The sequence below is a fragment of the Tenrec ecaudatus genome, chromosome 16 (assembly GCF_050624435.1).
Source record: "Tenrec ecaudatus isolate mTenEca1 chromosome 16, mTenEca1.hap1, whole genome shotgun sequence".
Lineage (NCBI taxonomy): Eukaryota > Metazoa > Chordata > Mammalia > Afrosoricida > Tenrecidae > Tenrec > Tenrec ecaudatus.
Window position 1 is genome coordinate 84,329,243 of NC_134545.1, and position 19,225 is coordinate 84,348,467.

The 19,225-nt window shown below is 48.1% G+C and overlaps 1 protein-coding gene across 4 annotated transcripts in view; it reads right to left on the reverse strand.

Moving 5' to 3' along the window:
• Positions 1–19,225, reverse strand: part of DNMBP (dynamin binding protein) — a 115,270-nt gene that overhangs the window by 10,729 nt on the left and 85,316 nt on the right. For all 4 annotated transcript variants that reach the window (XM_075535117.1, XM_075535114.1, XM_075535115.1 and 1 more), the window contains 6 exons: positions 5,918–6,111; positions 5,061–5,160; positions 3,163–3,310; positions 2,215–2,232; positions 1,563–1,762; positions 985–1,115 (listed from right to left, as the gene is read on the reverse strand). In XM_075535117.1, the coding sequence (XP_075391232.1) occupies positions 985–1,115; positions 1,563–1,762; positions 2,215–2,232; positions 3,163–3,310; positions 5,061–5,160; positions 5,918–6,111 (791 nt within the window). The remainder of the gene's footprint in view (positions 1–984; positions 1,116–1,562; positions 1,763–2,214; positions 2,233–3,162; positions 3,311–5,060; positions 5,161–5,917; positions 6,112–19,225) is intronic.

The following is a 19,225-nucleotide window of genomic DNA, read 5'->3' on the forward strand; positions in this document are numbered from 1 at the left end:
CCACACTCTGCCCTAAGGGTCAGGATGAGTCGGAAGTGGTGGGCTCGCAGGGATTCTGGTTAGCCGAGTCAGACTGAGTTACATATAAACACCTTTACACAGCTTTCAAAGACTCCCAGAATGCACCCAGCTCTCTGTACCTCAGTTTCCCCACTACTCCTGCTGTTGAGCCTTCTCTTCAGGGCTCTCTGCCCCATTCCTGCAACCTGCCACATTGCTGGGCTCAGTGTGTGGCAGGTTGGTGGTTGTGGTCCCCTTTCACTACACCAAACCTGCCCCCTTCTCTTCAGGCTGCGCTTACATCTCAATGAGCTCTGTCCGTCTCTAACATGTCACAGCATTGAGGGAACACGCTGCAGCCGAGTACCTGATTTCTCGCTCGCATTTCCCACTTGTATCACATGCACGTGGCAGAGTGGAAAGGGCCTGGAGAGTTCAGGTCTACCATGAGCACTATAACTACGTGAACTGCTTTTTACCTCACTTAGTTGCTTAGAAAACTTCCTTACTTTTCCTGGTAGGATGTTCAACTAGAGCAGTGGTTCTCAACCTTCTTAATGCTGTGACCCTTTCACACAGTTCCTCATGTTGTGGTGACCCCCAACCATAAAATTATTCTCGCTGCTACTTCATCAATGTCATTTTGCTACTGGTATGAATTGGGCGACCCCTGTGAAAGGGCCGTTCAACCCCCAAAGGGATTGAGATCCAGGGTTTGAGAACCGCCGAACTAGAGGGCCTCTTGACATGTCTACTAATTAAATTTTGCTATTCCAAATAGATCATAAGCTCCTGTGAGTGTCTAGTCCCAAAAGATTTCGCCAATGCTACTTTGCCTTTGGGCACGCTGTACATTTTACCGCCAATGGAGACCTGGAGGATCGGATGAGCGGGTGCACATTCATAGTGGCTTCAGGGTCTTGGAGCTGGGGGCCCTGGACAGCTGTCAAAAGCATGCCAAACATTGAAGTGCAAGGCTCTCACCTGCGGAGCAAAACCAGTGAGGTGCTTCAGGTGGCTGCTGACTCGGTTGGACTTCTTGATGATGGAGTGGATGTTCAGTTTGGAAATCTTCTCCATGAGGCTATCTTCATCCCCCTTACGGTACTTGAGGACTGGGCAGGGAGTCAAGAAAGCACTGGACTGAGCATGGCTACAGGATGGGCACAAAACACGACTGCACGACCCAAACTACAGCAAGTCCCTAACTGCAGCGAGCTTCGAACTGAGCGCAGTAGAGACAAAACACCACGCACTAGTTCAGGGGCCAGCGTCATGCCTACAGGAAAGGAGACCGCCTGTGTGGCCAGCTAGGAGACACGCCTGAAGACAAGGAGGACAGGCAGCAGAGGCGTAGACAAAGAAAGGAAGACTCGGAGGCAAGGAGATCCGAGTTCAGTGCTGGGATCTGTCACTTACTAAAGGATGGCCTCAGATCAGTCACTTCATGTTCTGGAGCCTCATTAACCTCTCCAACAGAACGCACAGCATTCATGTCTATGAACTTTGTCACTCATCTTAAACCTGAGGAAGGAAAAGTGTTAGCAACGAGGTTTCCGTACCCAGGTCCTTGCGACGCTTATACTCGTTAATGTTAACGTTGATTTCCTTCACGGCCAGGACGGCGCTGGTTAAAGGCACTTTGTCTGCGTGGGTCTCCGGGGTGGCGTGCAGCAGCTCCATCAGCAGCAGTGGGTAGCGCATTACTCTCTGTACCGGTTTGATGAGGAAGGAGCCCAGGTTGATGTAATTGGTGCAGCCCCTAGAAGGAGGAGGAGAAGAGAGCGGCGATTCAGTCCATTTTCGATACAGTGCCAACAGGTGGGGCTGGCTGTTCCCAAATACGGATCCTTTGCTCTACTTTGCCCTCGCGTCCACCCATCACGGGGGCTTGCCAGGGGGACAATGCCATGCTCTTTTCATCCCATCTGCCCGTGGACTTTTCCAAGCCCCCTCGTATGGACCCCTAAGACACCCAAGGCCCTGCTCTCGCTGCTGGGGACTTAGCAGCGACCAAAAGAAGTCTCTGCCGTGCTAGCAGGAGACAGGCAGTATGCAGCTGGCATAGAAAGGGTCATGTGGTGGTGAATGCTGGGGAGGAAAACACAGCCAGGCAACACCCCTTCTCAGTTTCTGTCAATAAAGGGAGAGGACGGAGTCGCGTGTCTCTTACGGGCTAGGAAGAATCCAGCAAAGACATGAGCTTGAACTTACCACTCACTGTAGAGGCTCCTACAGGGCAGGGGACATGAAAAGAGAGAGACAGCTGGTTAGAGAGCTGCTGCTGCTGCGGAGGCCACACGCTCCCCAGAGTATACCCATCAGCCAGGTAGACGGAAATCACCCGCGCTAAGAGGGGCTGTAGGAAGGCCTATGCACAAATGGCTGACGGGCTTGGCTGCTGAACGAAAGGTTGGAGATTCAAGTCCACCAGGAGGTGCCTTGGAAGATAGGCCAGGCGATCTATGTCCGAAAAGCTTGCCAGTGAAAACTCTAGGGGGCCCAGTGCTACTCCGAAGCACACGGGATCCATCACCCAGCGTCATGAGTCGGAGGTGATGTGACGGTATCTGGTGGTTGTCATACGGCGGCGATATATCAGAACTAATGAAACATAAAGTAAGGCTAACCCCCAACTTCAGTTTCATTAAAACAAAATGAAACCAAGCCCAGAATCCGGACTCACAGTGGTCTCTAAGCGAGCAGAACTGCCCCCCCAGGGTGCCCACGGGAAGCAGACAGCCACCCCTTTCTGCTGCGGAGCAGCTGGCGGACTCAGCACGGTCACAGCTGTACCTGGAGCAGTGTGTCACCAGGACGCCTTGCACTTTGGTCTACTTACATGTCTGTTAGATCCTGGTGACCTGCTGCCCCAGGACCAGGGAACCCACACGACCTTTCTGGGTGCTTTTCTTATTGGAAAATGCTAAGAAAATATGTTGTGCGCAAAGATAAAAGTACAAGCACATCGCCCCTTCGTATTTCCTTGACATGTGGGGAAAAGGGCAAGCTACACGGCTAATCGTGTGTGCCTGCAGGGACGCTTCAGGATCGGCAGGTCAAACAACTACATCAACGGCCCGAGAAGCCTAGCCAATAACAGTGACATCCCAAAGGCAGAACCAAAGAGCGACGAGAGACGTGAGGTGGCCCAAACCCTACTTGAGCTCCGCCAAGGAGTCCTGAAGGTGCCTCAGGATCTTCTCATCCTTCTCGTAGACCTCCAGCAGCGAAATGGCCTCGTCGTGATTCTGGCAGTAGACCTTGTACGTCTCCTCTAGCTCAAGCCGGTGACCCAGGAACACAGCTCCTTTGAAAGACAAACACACAGACGGTGCTTTGAGAAGCTTCCTTCTCTCCAACCTCATTCTAAGCATCGCACACTGAGCGCCCCACCTCTAAAATAGCCAAACTTCACTATCATCTCATCCCAAGAGCGTCAGCCCTGATGGTAGCGTCACGTTCCACTTATTTAAAGCCAAACGCAAAAAACTAGATCTAATTATCATTTAATTGCAAAACAGGAGCTGGAGCTTGTATGGGATGCCAGGCCCCTGCTACAGACAGAGGTTCCGCCCCTGGACAGACAGAGCCAGGCATTGTAAGCACCTTCCTTTCCTGAGCAGGTAATGGAACACTGTAAGGAGAAGCCCCAGAGAGCTGGAGAGACCTCTGATGGTAAGCGGTGCTAACCTTTGGTGTGTCAGTTACATACATCACTATATTAAAATAATCCAAAGTATGATGAGTGATGTAAGAAATGGAGAAGACAGCAGTTGCCTTCCTTCCTACCTTATATTATCCCTTTCTGTGCTATTCCCAGGGAGCCTGGTGGTGGAGTGGGGCATGCATGCATTGAGCTGCTGACCACAAAGGTCGGTGGTTCCAATCCACCAGCTGCCCTGAGGTTGGAAGAAGTCTCGGAAACCCGAAGGGGCAGTTCTGCTCTGTCGTACAGGGTCGCTGAGACTCAGAATGGGCTCGGCGAGAGGGGGTCCGTTTCTCGTTGTATGCTATTCCGAGAGCCCTCGGGGTGCCACGCTTAGCTAGCTGGCTGCTCATGGACAGGCGAGTGACTGGAACCTACCAGTCACTTCACAAGAGAGACGAAGCAGGCCCTCTGCCTCTGTAAAGATCCTACAAGCTGAGACCCACATGTTGAGAACCTCTGGTCTAACTCATCAAGGCCTCAAATGCCTGCCACCCCTTCCCTCGTCCAACTGGACTAGAATCCTTAACCCGTCTTCTGGTACAATAAAAGGTGCCCTGGAGGTGTTGTGGGTTAAGAGTTAGACTGCTAGCCACAAGGTCAGCATTTCTAACCTACCAGCTGCTCTGAGTGAGAAAGACAAGGCTTTCTGCTCCCAGGAAGATTTACCCACAGGGGCAGCTCTACACTGTCTTGCTGGGTCACCATGAGTTGGTATGGAAGCGCCTCCATGGCAGTGAGTTTGGTACAGTACACTCTCTCTGGAAGGAGACATCATTGGAAACACTGGCTGCAAACACTGGGGGTCAAGTATATAGTGAGATGGCTGGAGTGTGGCAGTTACTAAGCAACCGTGATTCCAATACAATAACAGGACAGAATGAGGCCATGCCGTTGCACTTGGGACCAGGACCGGCCTGCATGACCCATAGAAACGGCAGAAGGGATGATGTCATTTCTGACACGACACACATCTGCAGCTCTGAAATAGAAGTTTCAAAAAACAGCAATTACAGCCATTACTTGCAATGCCTTCTGTATTTACTATCCCATTTTACTAAAAAAAATATTTACATTGGGTGCAACGCAGTACAGTGATGGTCGCAGACTGCAACCACCAGTCTGGTGAAGACCAGACCAATGACATCTAGGACCTCTTCTAAGGCTCACCCCTATACCACGTCACAGCAGGCTGCAGAGAAAAGGAGCAGCCAGGCCACATAGCCTCTGAACTGGCTAACGACAACTCCATTTCCCAACACAAATCCTCCAGCAGGACAGGCCTGCTTCCTCCCTCCCAGTGAGGCTAAAAACAGCTGATTGGGACGGCAAGCAGCAGCGCAACTCATACCTACAGTGTCGCTGTTTTCCAGGGCGGCCAGTAATCGCTTTGAGACCTGAATCACCATCTGCATGTTTCCAAAAAGACCCTCAAAATCCATGTTTGTGACCTGAGAAAGGGAAGCAAAGCATCAAGATGCAGGCAGAGGAGACGAAGGCCAAGAGCACACCCACCAGGCACATCTCTGCTAGGACTGCCAGAACCGGCTTACAGCCATCTTCTCTTCTCTCTCTCTCTGTAATCTGCAGAACACAAGCATCTCGCACCATCCTTCCGGCCGCCCCCTGGCCTTCACCCAACCGCTCTCCCTTAAAAAGCTAGCTGACTGCTGGACCCGTTTGGTCTCTAATTATGCTGGGGTACAGATTCCCACCTAACACCTCCACCCTGAAGACCCTGCCCACTTCCTCTAAAACAGCGGTTCTCAACCTGTGGGTCGAGACCCCTTCGGGAGTTGAACGACCCTTTCACAGAGGTCGTCTAAGATCATCAGAAAACACAAATATTTGACAATATATAATTACATATTGTTTTGTGATTAATCACTATGCTTTAATTATGTTTAATTTTTAACAATGAAAATACATCCTGCCTATCAGGTATTTATTTACATTATGATTCATAACAGTAGAAAAATTAGTTACGAAGTAGCAACGAAAATAATGTTATGGTTGGGGGTCACCACTACATGAGGAACGGTATGAAAGGGTCGAGGCCTGAGGAAGGTGGAGAACCGCTGAACTGGAGGTGAGCAGCAGTCCCAGCCTTTAGTTAAGAGCCTGTAAATCGCTGTGCAGGAGGTGCCCGTAGCTCAAGGCTTCGAGGCCCCTGTCCTGAGGCAAAGCTACGCCTCTCCCGGTCCCCACCTGTGCCTGCTGCAGGGGCACCATGATGCGCTCAATACACATTTCCAGATCCCGGATGTAGTCTTTTTCCGTCTGGAGAAGTTCTTCGACCACCTTGGTTCTCTTCTCCAGCATCCTCTGCTCCGGGTTTTCAGTGGACACAGTGGCAGGAGGGGTCACCGGTGGTGCAGACTGGGAGGACAGCAAGGTCATTTCTAGAAGAGAGCAGAGAAGAGGTCAGCAGCGGTGAGTGTGAAGCCAGGACTCTGCATTGGCTGGAGGTCCTGGAAAGAGCGCCTTCCTTGAGGAGCCAAAGGTCTGGTATTGTCCACTACCAGGAACACGAATCCCACACGAGAACAGGCGGAACTTGTGAGAGAACTCTGATCCTGTGCACCGCCATGTCCCAAAACTGCCCACACGGAAGTCCACAACCTCCTTGTGACCCCCTTTGAAGGGGGTGTGGTCCCCTCTCAAGAGCTGCTTTCACCGAATCAGGTATGAAACCTAGTCCATGCGCTCGGCAGCAGAAATACCAAGCTGGAAATTGAAATCAAAAGGCCTATTATGATTTATCAAGTGGTCAAGAGGGTGGGTGAAAAGAGGAGCTGCCACCAGGGCTCAAATAGAATGTAAATGTTTAGACAGTGATGATTGCAATATAGGTACAGATGTGCTTGATATAATTGATGTATGGATTGTTACAGAGCTCTAAGAGCCCCCAATAAAATGATCTTAAATTAAAAAAGAAAAGCCCATTCTGGGTGGAGGGCACGTGGAGGAGAAAGCGCACAATTTCCTTAAGTATACAGTTGCGCTAACAAAGCAAAACCACCACCACAAACCATAGTGGGGAGCAAGGAGGTATTCGCCAAGGCGGCGACAAGAGTCAGGTGGGAATTATCCACCTGAGACCTGAGGGAAGGCAGGACTCACCTTGACCCCGTCCCTGAGTATGAGGGGACTTCAAAAAACTCATGAAAAATGCAACGAAAAGATAATAACATTTTCTCATGAGCTTCCGAAGCCCCCTTGTTTCTGTAATGATAAGATTTTGGTATGATCCGAGAATTTTTCTGCCCAGATCTAAGAGGAAAGACCAGTATTCACACTACTTATGGTACGATAGCATTTCATTACTGGTTTTATTTTTTAAAATTGTGGTACACACACACTGACATTTCAAAGCCGAGGCTGTAAAGATGCAGTCTCAGGAGCCCTCTACAGAGCCGCTGTGAGTTGAACCGACCCGAGGACGGGAGGCTTTGCTTTGGGGTCCCCACGTATACCTCGGTCACAGCAGAGCAGACCTGATTCTTCCACAACCTGCCCCGTCTCCCCTTCCCTAACACTGGATAGGGATGCCAATGCTTCCAAAAGAGGACAGCTCACACCCTGCTTTCAACAAACCAGTCTCCACTATAAAGGAATCGGGATTCTCTGGAGAAAAAAAAAAAGGGTAAAATCTCGGACTGGAGCAGAGACTAACAGCTGGAAGCATCTTGTGAGCAGAAAGGGGCAGGTGAGAAGGGCCCAGAAGCAGTGTGGAGGGAAGGGTCCCATGGGCCTAACTTGCCCCACTTGAATAGCACAATAAACAGGTGATGCAGCGGATTATCACCCAACCATCCACATGGTGAAGCAGGAACCCATGTGTTCAGACTGATAGATAATACAGTAAAACTTGGAACTGTCAACAAAGGAAAACACACAGATGTCCCACTATTAGGGCGCAACAGAAGAGTGGTAAGTTTGTATCCTGTCAAAAGCAAAAAAACAAAACCACGAAAAGTTGCAAAACCCCCAAATAAAGCCTTCCTACCTGATTCTGCTCTCGCAGGCTTCGCTGCATGTAAATCCATAAATAAAGCAGGGGGAAAGCCTTCCCCCCCCCACCCCCCCAGGGATGATCAGCTATTATCATTTTGGAGACGGCCAACAACAAACTCAGAGGAGGTGGCGTTCCAAGACCCCCGCTTGGCAACTGTTGCATAAAGTTCGATTCAGGCTCAAATCCTCAATCAATGGGCTTTGATAATTATGAGTAAGCCATTTGAAGTAAGTCATTAATTACAAAAGATACAAATAATAACTACATTGTGGAGAAAATAGATGACCCCTTAACCAAGTAATCCACATTAACATCGCCAAGGCGGGACCAACGCCGCATGCTTGTAAATGTTCTGTCTGGAAATGACGCAATAGTCCTATAATATGACACTGAAAAAAAAAAAGGCACAATCTGAAAGAAAGCTTGAGGAAACATCGGACAAATCCAACCAAGGGCTAGTATTCTTCAAAACGGTCACGTCACGAGAGGCCAAGGCAGCTCGGCGAGGGGGCGAGGAGGCGTGTGCGTGGTGCTTGCGCAGCGACAACCACATGCGATGTCTGCGAGTGGGTTGGATCCGGCTCCAAGGAAAACACACCCAAAAACTTGTTAGAGAGGGGCATGATGCAGAAAACGGCTGGAGTGCCAACACAGACTGTGAATTTCCCCCAAAGGCAAATTCATGTGGGTCATCTAAAATATTATGATTTCTAAAATATACACAAGTCAAGATTTAAGGCACATGTTATGTGTCACTGACCCAATAGTTCAGATGGGGTGGGGGAGCCGTATATTGAATGGGAGTAAAAACGTGAATGTGGAAAAATGTTACATATTGGTGAATTTGATCAAGGGTGTAACAGGAGGTTCTTTGTCTGACTGCAATTTTCTAGAAATCTGATAGTCTAGATCAAGTTTTTAAAAAAGACATCCTGGAAAGACTGTTGAGCTTTTTTCTCGGTAGAATGAATGGCAACATTTAAAACATAAACCTCATTTCATCGCAGCACTAAAATTAATTCTAAATTAACTATGCCTCATCTCAAATTTATTGCACGGCCTTATTTTAAATCTGGAGACTTCGAAGCAACAGATTCTTAATCCCCCAAATCATTTCCGAAGCAGTAAATTTCAGAGAAATTAATTTTTCATAATAGCATGAAGAAAAGCTCCTGGAAAGAGAGACCCAGGACTGGCTTCCCCCAGGTGCCTGTGACACTCTCCTTACAAGGCCCAGAGCTCCGGGGATCCTCACACCCACACTGGGAAGAAGCACTCTGATCACCATCCTAAATGAAACCCTAGACCGAGACTGGCCAATGCAACTGCACCTGGCGTGATGTAGCCAGGAATCCCTGTAGCACTCTGGGAATTAGGATCTAAGCATCTGTGAATACAAATCCGGCCCACTTAATCCTGGACCATTGGCTTCCCCATCTGGGACTCTCAACTAATACATGTCGGGGGGGGGGGGGGGGGGGGGGGAGGAGGGCGGGGGTTCACCTGCTTCAAATTCTAAGAGTTCCCTAGAAACAGTTCTCTCCCGGGAATCCGATTCCCTAATTAAAATCGCTGAAAGCACAAGGCCCCAGCAAACACACATCACGCCAGACACCGGCAGTCTACGAGAGACTCGATTAGCTCTGCGCATGTTGTGGTTTCGGTGCCACCCAGTTGGTCTGACGCACAGTGACCGGCCCTGCTACAGACCCAACACTGCCCAACCCTGCGCCGCCTTCACAACTGTTCCTATATTTGAGTTCACTCTTTACTTATAGTGAGAGAGAGACCAGCAAAGGGGAACAGTTCTTTTAAAATCACACTAACTTTTATGTTTGGGTTGGGGGGGGATAAACTTATGAACTCTTAAACAGCCTTTAAAAATCCAAAACACTTCACAGTGCATTATTCCTGAGATCCTGATTCAGAAAATTTGGGTGGGACCCAGGAATGTGCCATGAGAGTAAGTTGAATAAGAAGTTTCTGAGAGTAAACGCTTTGAAAATGATGAGAGCAAAGAATGTACAGATGTGCTTTATACAATTGATGTATGTATATGTATGGATTGTGATAAGAGTTGTATGAGCCCCTAATAAAATGTAAAAAAAAGAAGTTTCTGGAGATACAGGTAACCCTCAGACTGTACAGAATGTCCCTGGGTTCCGAACAAGATCCATTCCTAAATTTGTCCTTACGTCAAGTTAGTAGGTAAGTTGGAACAGGTACACATGGTAACTACTTTGCATTAATCAGTCAAATGTTTGTTTTTGAATATTGTATACATTTAACCTCTCTATGCTTATAAAATACTTAGGAACCATTTTCAGCATCTGTTCTGTGAACTTTCACCTACATCACAATATTAAACATTTGTTTTTGAAAAATAATAACATTTCCAAACTCATTGTTGTTCGGTGCTATCAAGTTGGTTCTGACCCATATGCCCGGCCCTGCACCACCCTCACAAACGCTGCTAATGTTGAACACACCAACATATCTTAAACATAGTAATAATGATACAGTGATAATCAAAGTAACTACTTATGGTAAGAGCAAGAGTGACAAATTTAAACAGGTCTTACAATGGTCACGATGAAAGGTTAAACTGACATTCTTGGGTCCACAGGTGTCCTCCTTGCATAGCGGAAGGGACGGTCCTGAGGTACCACCAAAAGCATTGATAACTGGCTGATGCAGGAGGTGGTGGTAGAGAGATGGCCACTGCTGAAGATGATGGGTGCGGTTGGGAGTGTTGGGGAAGATGGAGCTGGTATTGGAGTCGGGGTTTAATTCTGCTGCTTTGGGGAGCAGGGGGTAGTGTTACGGCCGAAGTCAACTTCTTGAGGTGCCCATCAATGGAGGTGTCTACAGACTTTTCCTTTTTCTTACGATAAATGGCTTGAACACACTGCGGCCCTCGGGAGCTGAGTAAATGTTGGTGAATCCCTGTATTTGGATCTTGCTCCTAGGACTTGGCCGGGCCTGCTTCAAGGAGGGGACCGGCTTCAGCCACTAGTAGGCTCTGGAGCTTTTGAAGCCCTGCTCTTCATCCCCAAGCACTCTCTTCCGCTGTGCTGGCTCCCCTCCTCCCTGCTCCAGAACCGTGCTCCAGAAGCCTGCTGCCTCTTCCCAGGGGCCTCCAGCTGTCGCTCACATTGCTTGACTGCCTGCTGCCCACGGCTTTCCCAATGCCGACACCTCTTTCTGATCGCTTTATAATTTCACTGTGCTTATTTCCCTTTGCCCTGATGTATTGGCACTCTGCAGCCCTTGGAGGGTAAAGTAAGTCGAATACAATTGCACACTCAGTAGGGTTAAGAGTAACATGATCCGGCTTAAAGAGGCAGATGCACCCCCCACTACACACACACACACACCCCAGCTGAAGCTCTGCAAGGATCTCTGGAGCATCTCAGTGTTGGTGTACGCCGTGTGCACTATTTACAAACCACTGTCGTTACACAACATGTTAATACGGCAGGCTTTATGGAGTGCCACCTCTATGTTCAAGTTGTCCGTAAGCCTGCATTTCATGAAGCGCACAGCTCCATAATCTCTTATTAATTAATACCCGAGCAGAGTTTTCAAATATTACTCCAAGCTAACACTATCTGGCTTGAATGACTCCAAGTTGCAATATGAAACCATCCAAATAAAAATTACTTTCATGAAACTTTTCCATTAACCCCAAATAGACTGTAAGAAAAATAGTCTGATGTCAAGTTCTGGAATCTGGGACATCCGACCCTCTGCTGGCTGCCGTGGGAAGCACGGCAATGATCTTGCCCGGGCCCCTTCTCGGGCCCCTTCTCAGTGGAGGAGCCTCAGCAAGGGCAGGTCCATCTCTACCTCTGAGCCCAGATTCCTTCATCTGCAAAATGGGTGGAACCACCCTCGTGGTGGGAAATAAACCCGTCTCAAAGATCAGGGGTCCAGAAACAGCTGATGAAGGGAAGATGCGGAAAATGACCCGCCCCAGTGCCCCAATTCTCTTCCTCTGCAAGAACAATAACATCTGGGAGTCGGGAAGCACGTGCAGGAAAGGGGAGGCCTGGCCCAGGCACCGCGCCCTCTCTCATGAGCGAACCTGGAGTTATTAGGAATCAGGACACCGAATGTACATATTTCCTTACTATGAAGGTATTAACAATATAATAATTTATTAACAATATGAATAAAATAATAATATGATGTAAATAATAGCTATTGTTTACTTTATCTTAGAAACCTCCCAAGTCCCCTAATCCCCCTGCCCACCAGGGATAGCCTCTTGTTTTTCCAACATTCCAAGGAAGGGATCTGGTAAACCCACTGCTTCTCAGAACTCCGACAGCAACAAACCCACTTTAGAGTAACGCAGAAAAGGCACTCACTTCTCGCTTCTTCCCTTGCTTCGGAATGTTAGCCTAATCTCTTAAGGGAAACTCTGGGACTGCCTGGCTGGTCCCAGGCTGCCCTCCAAGGGGAAGGAGGAGGTGATGCTCCCACCTTCTTCAGTGCACCCCCGGGACACTAGCAGCTTCTAAACTCCGGTGCGTGCAGGCCGAAGTGTAGCAGGCAGGAAGAAGAACCAAAGAGCTCCGGGTGCTCCCCCAAGCCCAGCAAACCCTTTGAATAGGGTCAGCCTTCCCCCCCCCCCACCCTCCGGCTTCCAGAGATTTACATATGAATTGCCCAGAGTCAGCCAGGCTATCTAAGCAGGGTGAGTGCCAAAGGATGGAGCGGAATGCTCCCCTTACTGGACTGAGAGGGAGCTGAGCTGGCCTGGCTTGGCTCAGACTCAACACCTGCCCCTTTACTTATTTTTCTTTCCTAGTTTTAAGACCCTCAAAAGTTCATTCCAAGTCTTTATAATCCAAGATTAGCATCTTTATTTTGCCTATCCCCTACTAAGCTTTTTTTTTTTGGGGGGGGTACACTTGTTTCAGGGAAGAATTCTATTGTAGTGTTAAGGTAAAACCGTAAAGGTAGGATTTGTCCATTTATGTCTTAGGACTTTTTCTGCAGCCTCTCCCCCTGCCAGGTGCAGCTCTCACACGGCCCCCTTGTTTAACCGGGGCTCCTCCGAGGAAACCTGGACCTCCTGAAACTGTTTTCCCTAAATGCCTGCGCTAGCAGAAGTCGCCTGGCAGGGCCACATACAGGGGTTGGAAAGAGATCAGGCACAAATTGGGCACCCATAGGAAGACCCACACTCAGCATGCACAGCCTAGGACCCTCAGCAAAGGTGAAACCTAAAACCCTAACCTCCACCTAAGACCCGGACATCACACAGGTGTGTTTACATGCAGTCAATAAGATCAGCCAAGTGGCAGGCGGAGGGTGGGGGTCTCTCCCATCTGCAGGTGCACACCTGCCTGCGTGCCCTTCGGGTCTGCTAAGGACTTACTAGGGGCCCACTTGATCTTGGCTTGGTCCCGGGGAATCCCCAGCAGTTCCGCATGTGTGGGTGTTCTTTTTCATGTGGTTTTCCATACCCAGTTGTGAACCCCAACGCGACTTCTGCACAGCTTGGCAAGCCTTCCAGAAATAGCAGTGTACCCTTTTGAGACTGTAAAACCTACAACTTTTCCTTTCCTTCATAAAAACTCACTTGGATTACAAACGTGCTTCTGCGATGTGAGTTCTTTCGATGCCTTGTAGCAAGAACAGAGGTTTACCCCACTCCAGAAACCCAACACGCCCACTTCTAGTATGGCTCTGAAGTCAATTCCAACTCCTGGTATGTATGGGAATAGAACTGAGCTCCAGGGGTTTCAATGGTGGACTTTTCTAAACTAGATCTCCAGGCCTTTCTTCTGAGGCACCTCTGGGTAAACAAGAATCCCCAACCTTTTGGTTCGATCAGGGAGCAGGTAAACCATGGGACCTTACCCTAGAACAGCCGTCACAATGGAGGAGGCCTCTAAGGACAGCTCAAGTCAGTCACTGCGGAGAATTCTTGGGGGCTGAGGCCCACTCACTGACACACTTCCAAAGAAAACTGGAGAACAACATGCCATCTTTGTACATATGAAAAAAAAATCAGTAGAGAGGGAGGGAAAGAGAAACAGAGTAAAAAGGATAGGGAGGAGAACTCGCAAGAAACCTCATAAATTTGTTTTGGTTAGAGGTCCTTTAGCCAGCTCTGACTCACAGCAGCCTTATGTATAACAGAACAAAATGTTTCCTGGTCCTGGACCATCCTCACACTAGTAGGTATATTTGAGCCCCCACCCCTGCAGCAACTTCGACTCATACATACAAGGGGGTACCCTCCCAAAAAACCCTGGAAAACTGTTTTCCCCAAAGCTATGTACTTCAATTGTTTACAAAACAACCTCATCACCTTCAAAGCGCTCTCCATTACACTTAATACCATTTGTCAGATCTGCAATTCCATTTTTGGAAACATTTTTCAACTCAACTCCCTCATTTTTTTTCTTCACCTCTTCTATTTTGTCAAATCACTTTCCTTTCATGTCCCTCTGCATTCACGGAAACAAAAAGAAGTAGCATGCAGCAAGGTCAGGTGAGTAAGGTGAGTGGGGCAAGAGAGGCATGCTGGTTCTTGACAAAACCTGGTGCACTGAGATGGCTGGTGAGCAAGTGCATTGTCATGGTGGCAAACCAGTGCGCCACCTGCCGCGGGCTTTTTTTATCACACACTGTTACACAATATTTTCAGAACCTCCAAATAGAAACCTTGGTTAACAGTCTGACCTGTGGAACCAACTCCAAATGCACTATCCCCCTCACATCAGATCCGGTTTTGGGGGTACCTCCACATATTTCTAGATCCACATATACTCTATAAGCAATACAGGAAGCGATCTAGAAGGAAAGCGCATCACATTCTTCATTGAGCTTCGGTAGGGAGCTGGGATTTTAGTCAAGAGGATCTATGAAGACTTAATGGGTATTTTTAAATTTTATGAGATTATATTAGTGTACAGCTAGTAATTAAAAAAGCCTCCCACCAGGTTGGGTCCTTTCTCCATCAGTATGCTGAGCAAAGAAGCTCAGAAGCTGGACTGACTGTGTGAAGAGGAACTGGGCGGAGGAGCGGATGCCGAGGGTACGCCATCCCCTGCTCCAGGTGAGGAGCCCTGGCAGCACGATGACCGCACACTCCACCCTGCAATACAAAAGGCACCTCAACAGGAAAGCAAAAGTCCCCATCGCTGGCCCAACGAGCAACCCGGTGGTAAGTGAAGAAAATATTGAAGCTGCCCAGTATTTCGTTTCCCGTGGATCCAAAATCAACATCCAGGGAAAAAACAGTCAGGAACTCAGATGGCAATTCTGCTGCAAAAGATCTCTCTAGACAAGCAAAACTACCGCTTTGAGGCTGAGATGCACCTGCTCCGAGCGCTGGTCTTGTCAGTCCCTTCATCTACAGGTGAAAGCTGGGCAAAGCATAAGGTAGACCAGAGAAGCACCAGCATGCTTGAGTTATGGTCTTGGCAAACAACATTAAATCCAGAATAGGCCGTGTGTTAGGCCAGGTAGTCTAGAGAAACAAATTCAGTGACACTCCTAAAGGTATAAGAAAGAGCTTTATTTTTATTTATTTTTCTCATTCTGATTCACTCATATTTTTTGAAATTCTGGTCTGTCTGGGTTTCACTTCCTTGGCCATGACTGAACTGCGAAGAACCAGTGTGAAGTCCTAAAGTAATTATGTATTTAAGTATATATTCATGTGTTCACACGATTATCCTATCTACATAAGGACAGGATACACCAAGGATCCCTGGTGGTACAAAGGTTAAGGACCAGAGGTCAGAGGTTCAAATCTACGAGCAGCTATCTGGGAGAAAAGTCCAGGCAATCTGCTTCCCAAAAGATTACAGCCCAGGAAACCCCATGGGGCAGGTTTCTTCTGTCATGTATCATGACCATGAATCCAAATCAACAGTTTATGGAAGGATGTCAATCTTGTTAAAAGGGATAAAAACCTTTTACATGCACATAGTGGAAAGAGTTTTAAAAGGGACAGAAATTTCCCTCATCTGCCCCCCACCCCTTTCTTTTCACTTACTGGATTTTCTAGTATTTTTATACTGACCACGTCATCATGATAGGACAAAGCATGACGAAAGGAAAAACAGGAACATTTGCTACAAAACAGAGCTATCCTCATATGAACAGTCAACTCTTAATTATCCCATTATCCACTTCAAACTCCTTTAAAAAAAATAATCGGTGGTTCCCTCCACAATCCAATTCCTGGAGAGAATGAATTAAAAAACACTGCTGAAATAATCAGTGTGCTCAACGAATAAAAAAGCAAGCGCACAGCCTCCTGCTTAGCCATCTTTGTCGTAGAGCCTTGAGAAGACCTCATCGGTCTTTTTGTAAGCAAGTCCATCCTCGAGCCTGAACTGACTGAGGAGCCATAAATCCTGGTTTTCGGGACAACCACATCACCCCAGCGGCCGGCCAGCCAGCCCGGGCCGCCAGCCCCAGCCCCCACAACTTTTCCAATAGCACCCAATTTACTTGTATTTGGAGAAAGTTTATCCAGCTCTGAGTCAAACTTTCAACACAGTCCACAATGTCTCTTCCGGATCACCAAACTTCCAGAAGAATCAATTATGTTTTGGTCCTAAATCTTAACAATAAGTGGGAAAAAAAATGTCCTTGTGGCTTTTTTCCCTCGAAAATTACTGCCAACTCCCCCCCTCCTTTTTTTTTTTTCCTTTTCTTTTTCTGCTATTAGCCTGAATGAAATCCTTGCCCCGGCAGTTTGGGTGGGAAGGGGGTGCACCTAGCTTGGACACCCTCCCCCCACCTTTTCCAGGCCTCTATCCTGGAAAGAGGTCAAGTGCCTGAATTACTGTGAAACTTCACATTATGCCACGATCAACACTCAAATTCACTGCCAGAGTCAGGTCCAACTCCTAAGGATAAGAAGCTTAATATTTGGGACAACCAAAGCCCCAGTTTGGAACACTCACCAAATACCCATAAATCCTAGCGATGCATGCAATTCAAACTGTGAGGAGTGTGGTGATATTTTAATCTGTAGGCAGCAGCAAAGTGAAATCATCAACAGACAAAGGCAGTTTTCATAAAAGAGACTAATTAGAAATAAACGACCACAGTCCAATAAGCACGTTCTTCTTCTTAAATGCCAACTCAGAACTTTGTACAAAAGCTTTATTTTCTCTCATGGCACCAGCCTTTCAGGTGTCATGGAAGCTGGATGAACCCTGGAAGTACTGGCCTAAGGTAATCTTTCAACCTTAAAATAAAAATGTCCTCCAAAACCCAAACAACAGTTTCGCTTAACTAGTGAAGTATGTCTGCCATTGAGTGCTACGCTCTTTCTGCGATCTTTCTCGATGGGATCAAACCGGCAAGGACAACATCAAGGAGGAGACAGGAAGCTTGGGGGCAGACAGTCCATGTGAATGGCCCAGAGGGAGACTGCGTGCAACTCCAAGCCCGTCGCCCGCGCCACTTGAATTGGTGTCCATTTTCGCCATGCAGATTCTCAATAAAATACATTTTGAAAGAGGCTTTCTTACACACACATATACAAGGTTACATCCTCCAGTCTAACACCAGAATGAAACTGTGCTGAAGGCTGCAGACCCAGCTAGAAAGCAGTATATTCAAAACTAGCATCGAAGGCCCGTGCATTTTCCATTAAACCTCAAGGCCTATCCTGGGCTATAGGTCTGCCCCACATGAAAGTGGCCATTCCCTGTGCTCTAGATCCATGGTTAATAACAACACAACATTTACACAACCCTCGGCTATTTTTCTATCCTGCTCTATAAAACCAGGCTGTCTTCAGTTTATATTATTATTACGTGGCTTATTTTTAGTCCTACTCCTTGCTGTTATAACATTTTTTTTGTACTGCTTATAACTGTCCCCTCCAACAAAATAATCAGTTGGTCGGAACTATAATTCTGGATTGAACCCACTGTCATCGAGTCAGTTCAACCCATAGCGATCCTCTCTAGAAAGGGTTTCTGAGGCTGTAGATCTGAATGGGAGGGGCTGGTGGGTTTGAACTGCTGAGCTTGCAGTTAACAGCCCAATGTGTAGCCAGCTCTGCCACCAGAGCTCTTTCAATCCCGTGCAGAGTCTTAATTCTACAAACGTATAGAGCTGCCAAGCAAAATGCCGAGGGAAGGGGCGAGGAGGCAGATGGGTAAAATGCCCCCGAGAGCTTTCTTTAGTCACTTTGCTATTGGGACTTCAGGCACAGCAAAGCAAGAGGCGAAAGTTGAAGGTCTTTATATGTCCATTTGGGTAGATGATGCGAGTTGAACAGGCAAGCCATAAATATGTGAGAAATCATCCATTAACGAGGCCTTCTAGTCAGAATCCCTTCTAGCCTCTGCGTGTGGCTATGACCCCATTTTGGAAGGATTCCCTGCTATCCCTATGCACAGGGTTGAAGTGGAATTACATCTACATTTTCGTAGACGGTGTGAACCAAGCACCCCCTTTGTTTCCTTGGGGGCATGCCTCACTGAATGACAAAAGCCATCCCTCCATCAAAGTCACCTCAGGGACACAGAGAAATGCCAGGACCATTGGAAGAAGAGCCGCTAATAGGGCACATGTGAGATCTCTGTCTGAAGTGGCAGAGGCCTAGACCAGAGGTGCCAGAGGCTGCGGCTCAGAAACCATGGGGCAGAGCAAAGGAGTCAGGCCAAGACCAAAGATGGAGGCCGGAGGACCATGAGCCAGAGCTGAGGAGCAGCATGGGGACCGTGAGGCAGAGCAGAGGGCTGGCTTCCTGGCCCACACAGAGGCAGAGCCTAAGGGATCAAGTGGCTGAGAGGCTGGGAATGAAGAGATCTGGCTACCAGCCGAAGAGGGTGTTGCTGTGGACCAAAGTCTGTACCTTCCTCATCCTGACTCACCTACTTCCCACAGAACCCCCACAATTGGGAGTTTTGTCTGTGAGTTCTGTGTGGTCCTTACAGTGAATGATCAAACCCAGCAGAAAAGTTCAGTGTCCGGGAGGAGGGGCTGGTGTCAGGCTGGATAAAGAAGGGCAGAGGGTGGAGGCATGTCTGAGCTCTGCTCTGTGGCAATAAGGAAGTCAGAGGAGGTCAGGTAAGACAGCCCCTGAGCGGTTTCACACAGTACAAAACAAAATAACACAGGAGAATACTCTGATGAATTTAAGTGTTTTCTTTACACGTATTTAAAAGGATGAACCCAACCTGTCAACATAAGATTTCTGAATGTAAGCCAAAATTGGGATGATAAGATTGATAGGTGGCTAGATTTAGGAACAGGAGGGTTGTCCCTCCCATGCCTGCAAAGGCCCCCATGGAGGAAGTTGGAATAGAAGGAACTAGGCAGCCATTAGAGACCTATGAAGACCCCAAACTGAGCATGCTCACACGCAAGCCCCCGGCCAGGTGGGAGGCACACTCGGGCGGTCCAAACTAGGCCCAGGCTCATGACATCACCCAGGTGGGCTTAACCCAGACAATGGGGTCAACCAATGCCATCAACCACGCCTCCCCAGAGGCTTGCAA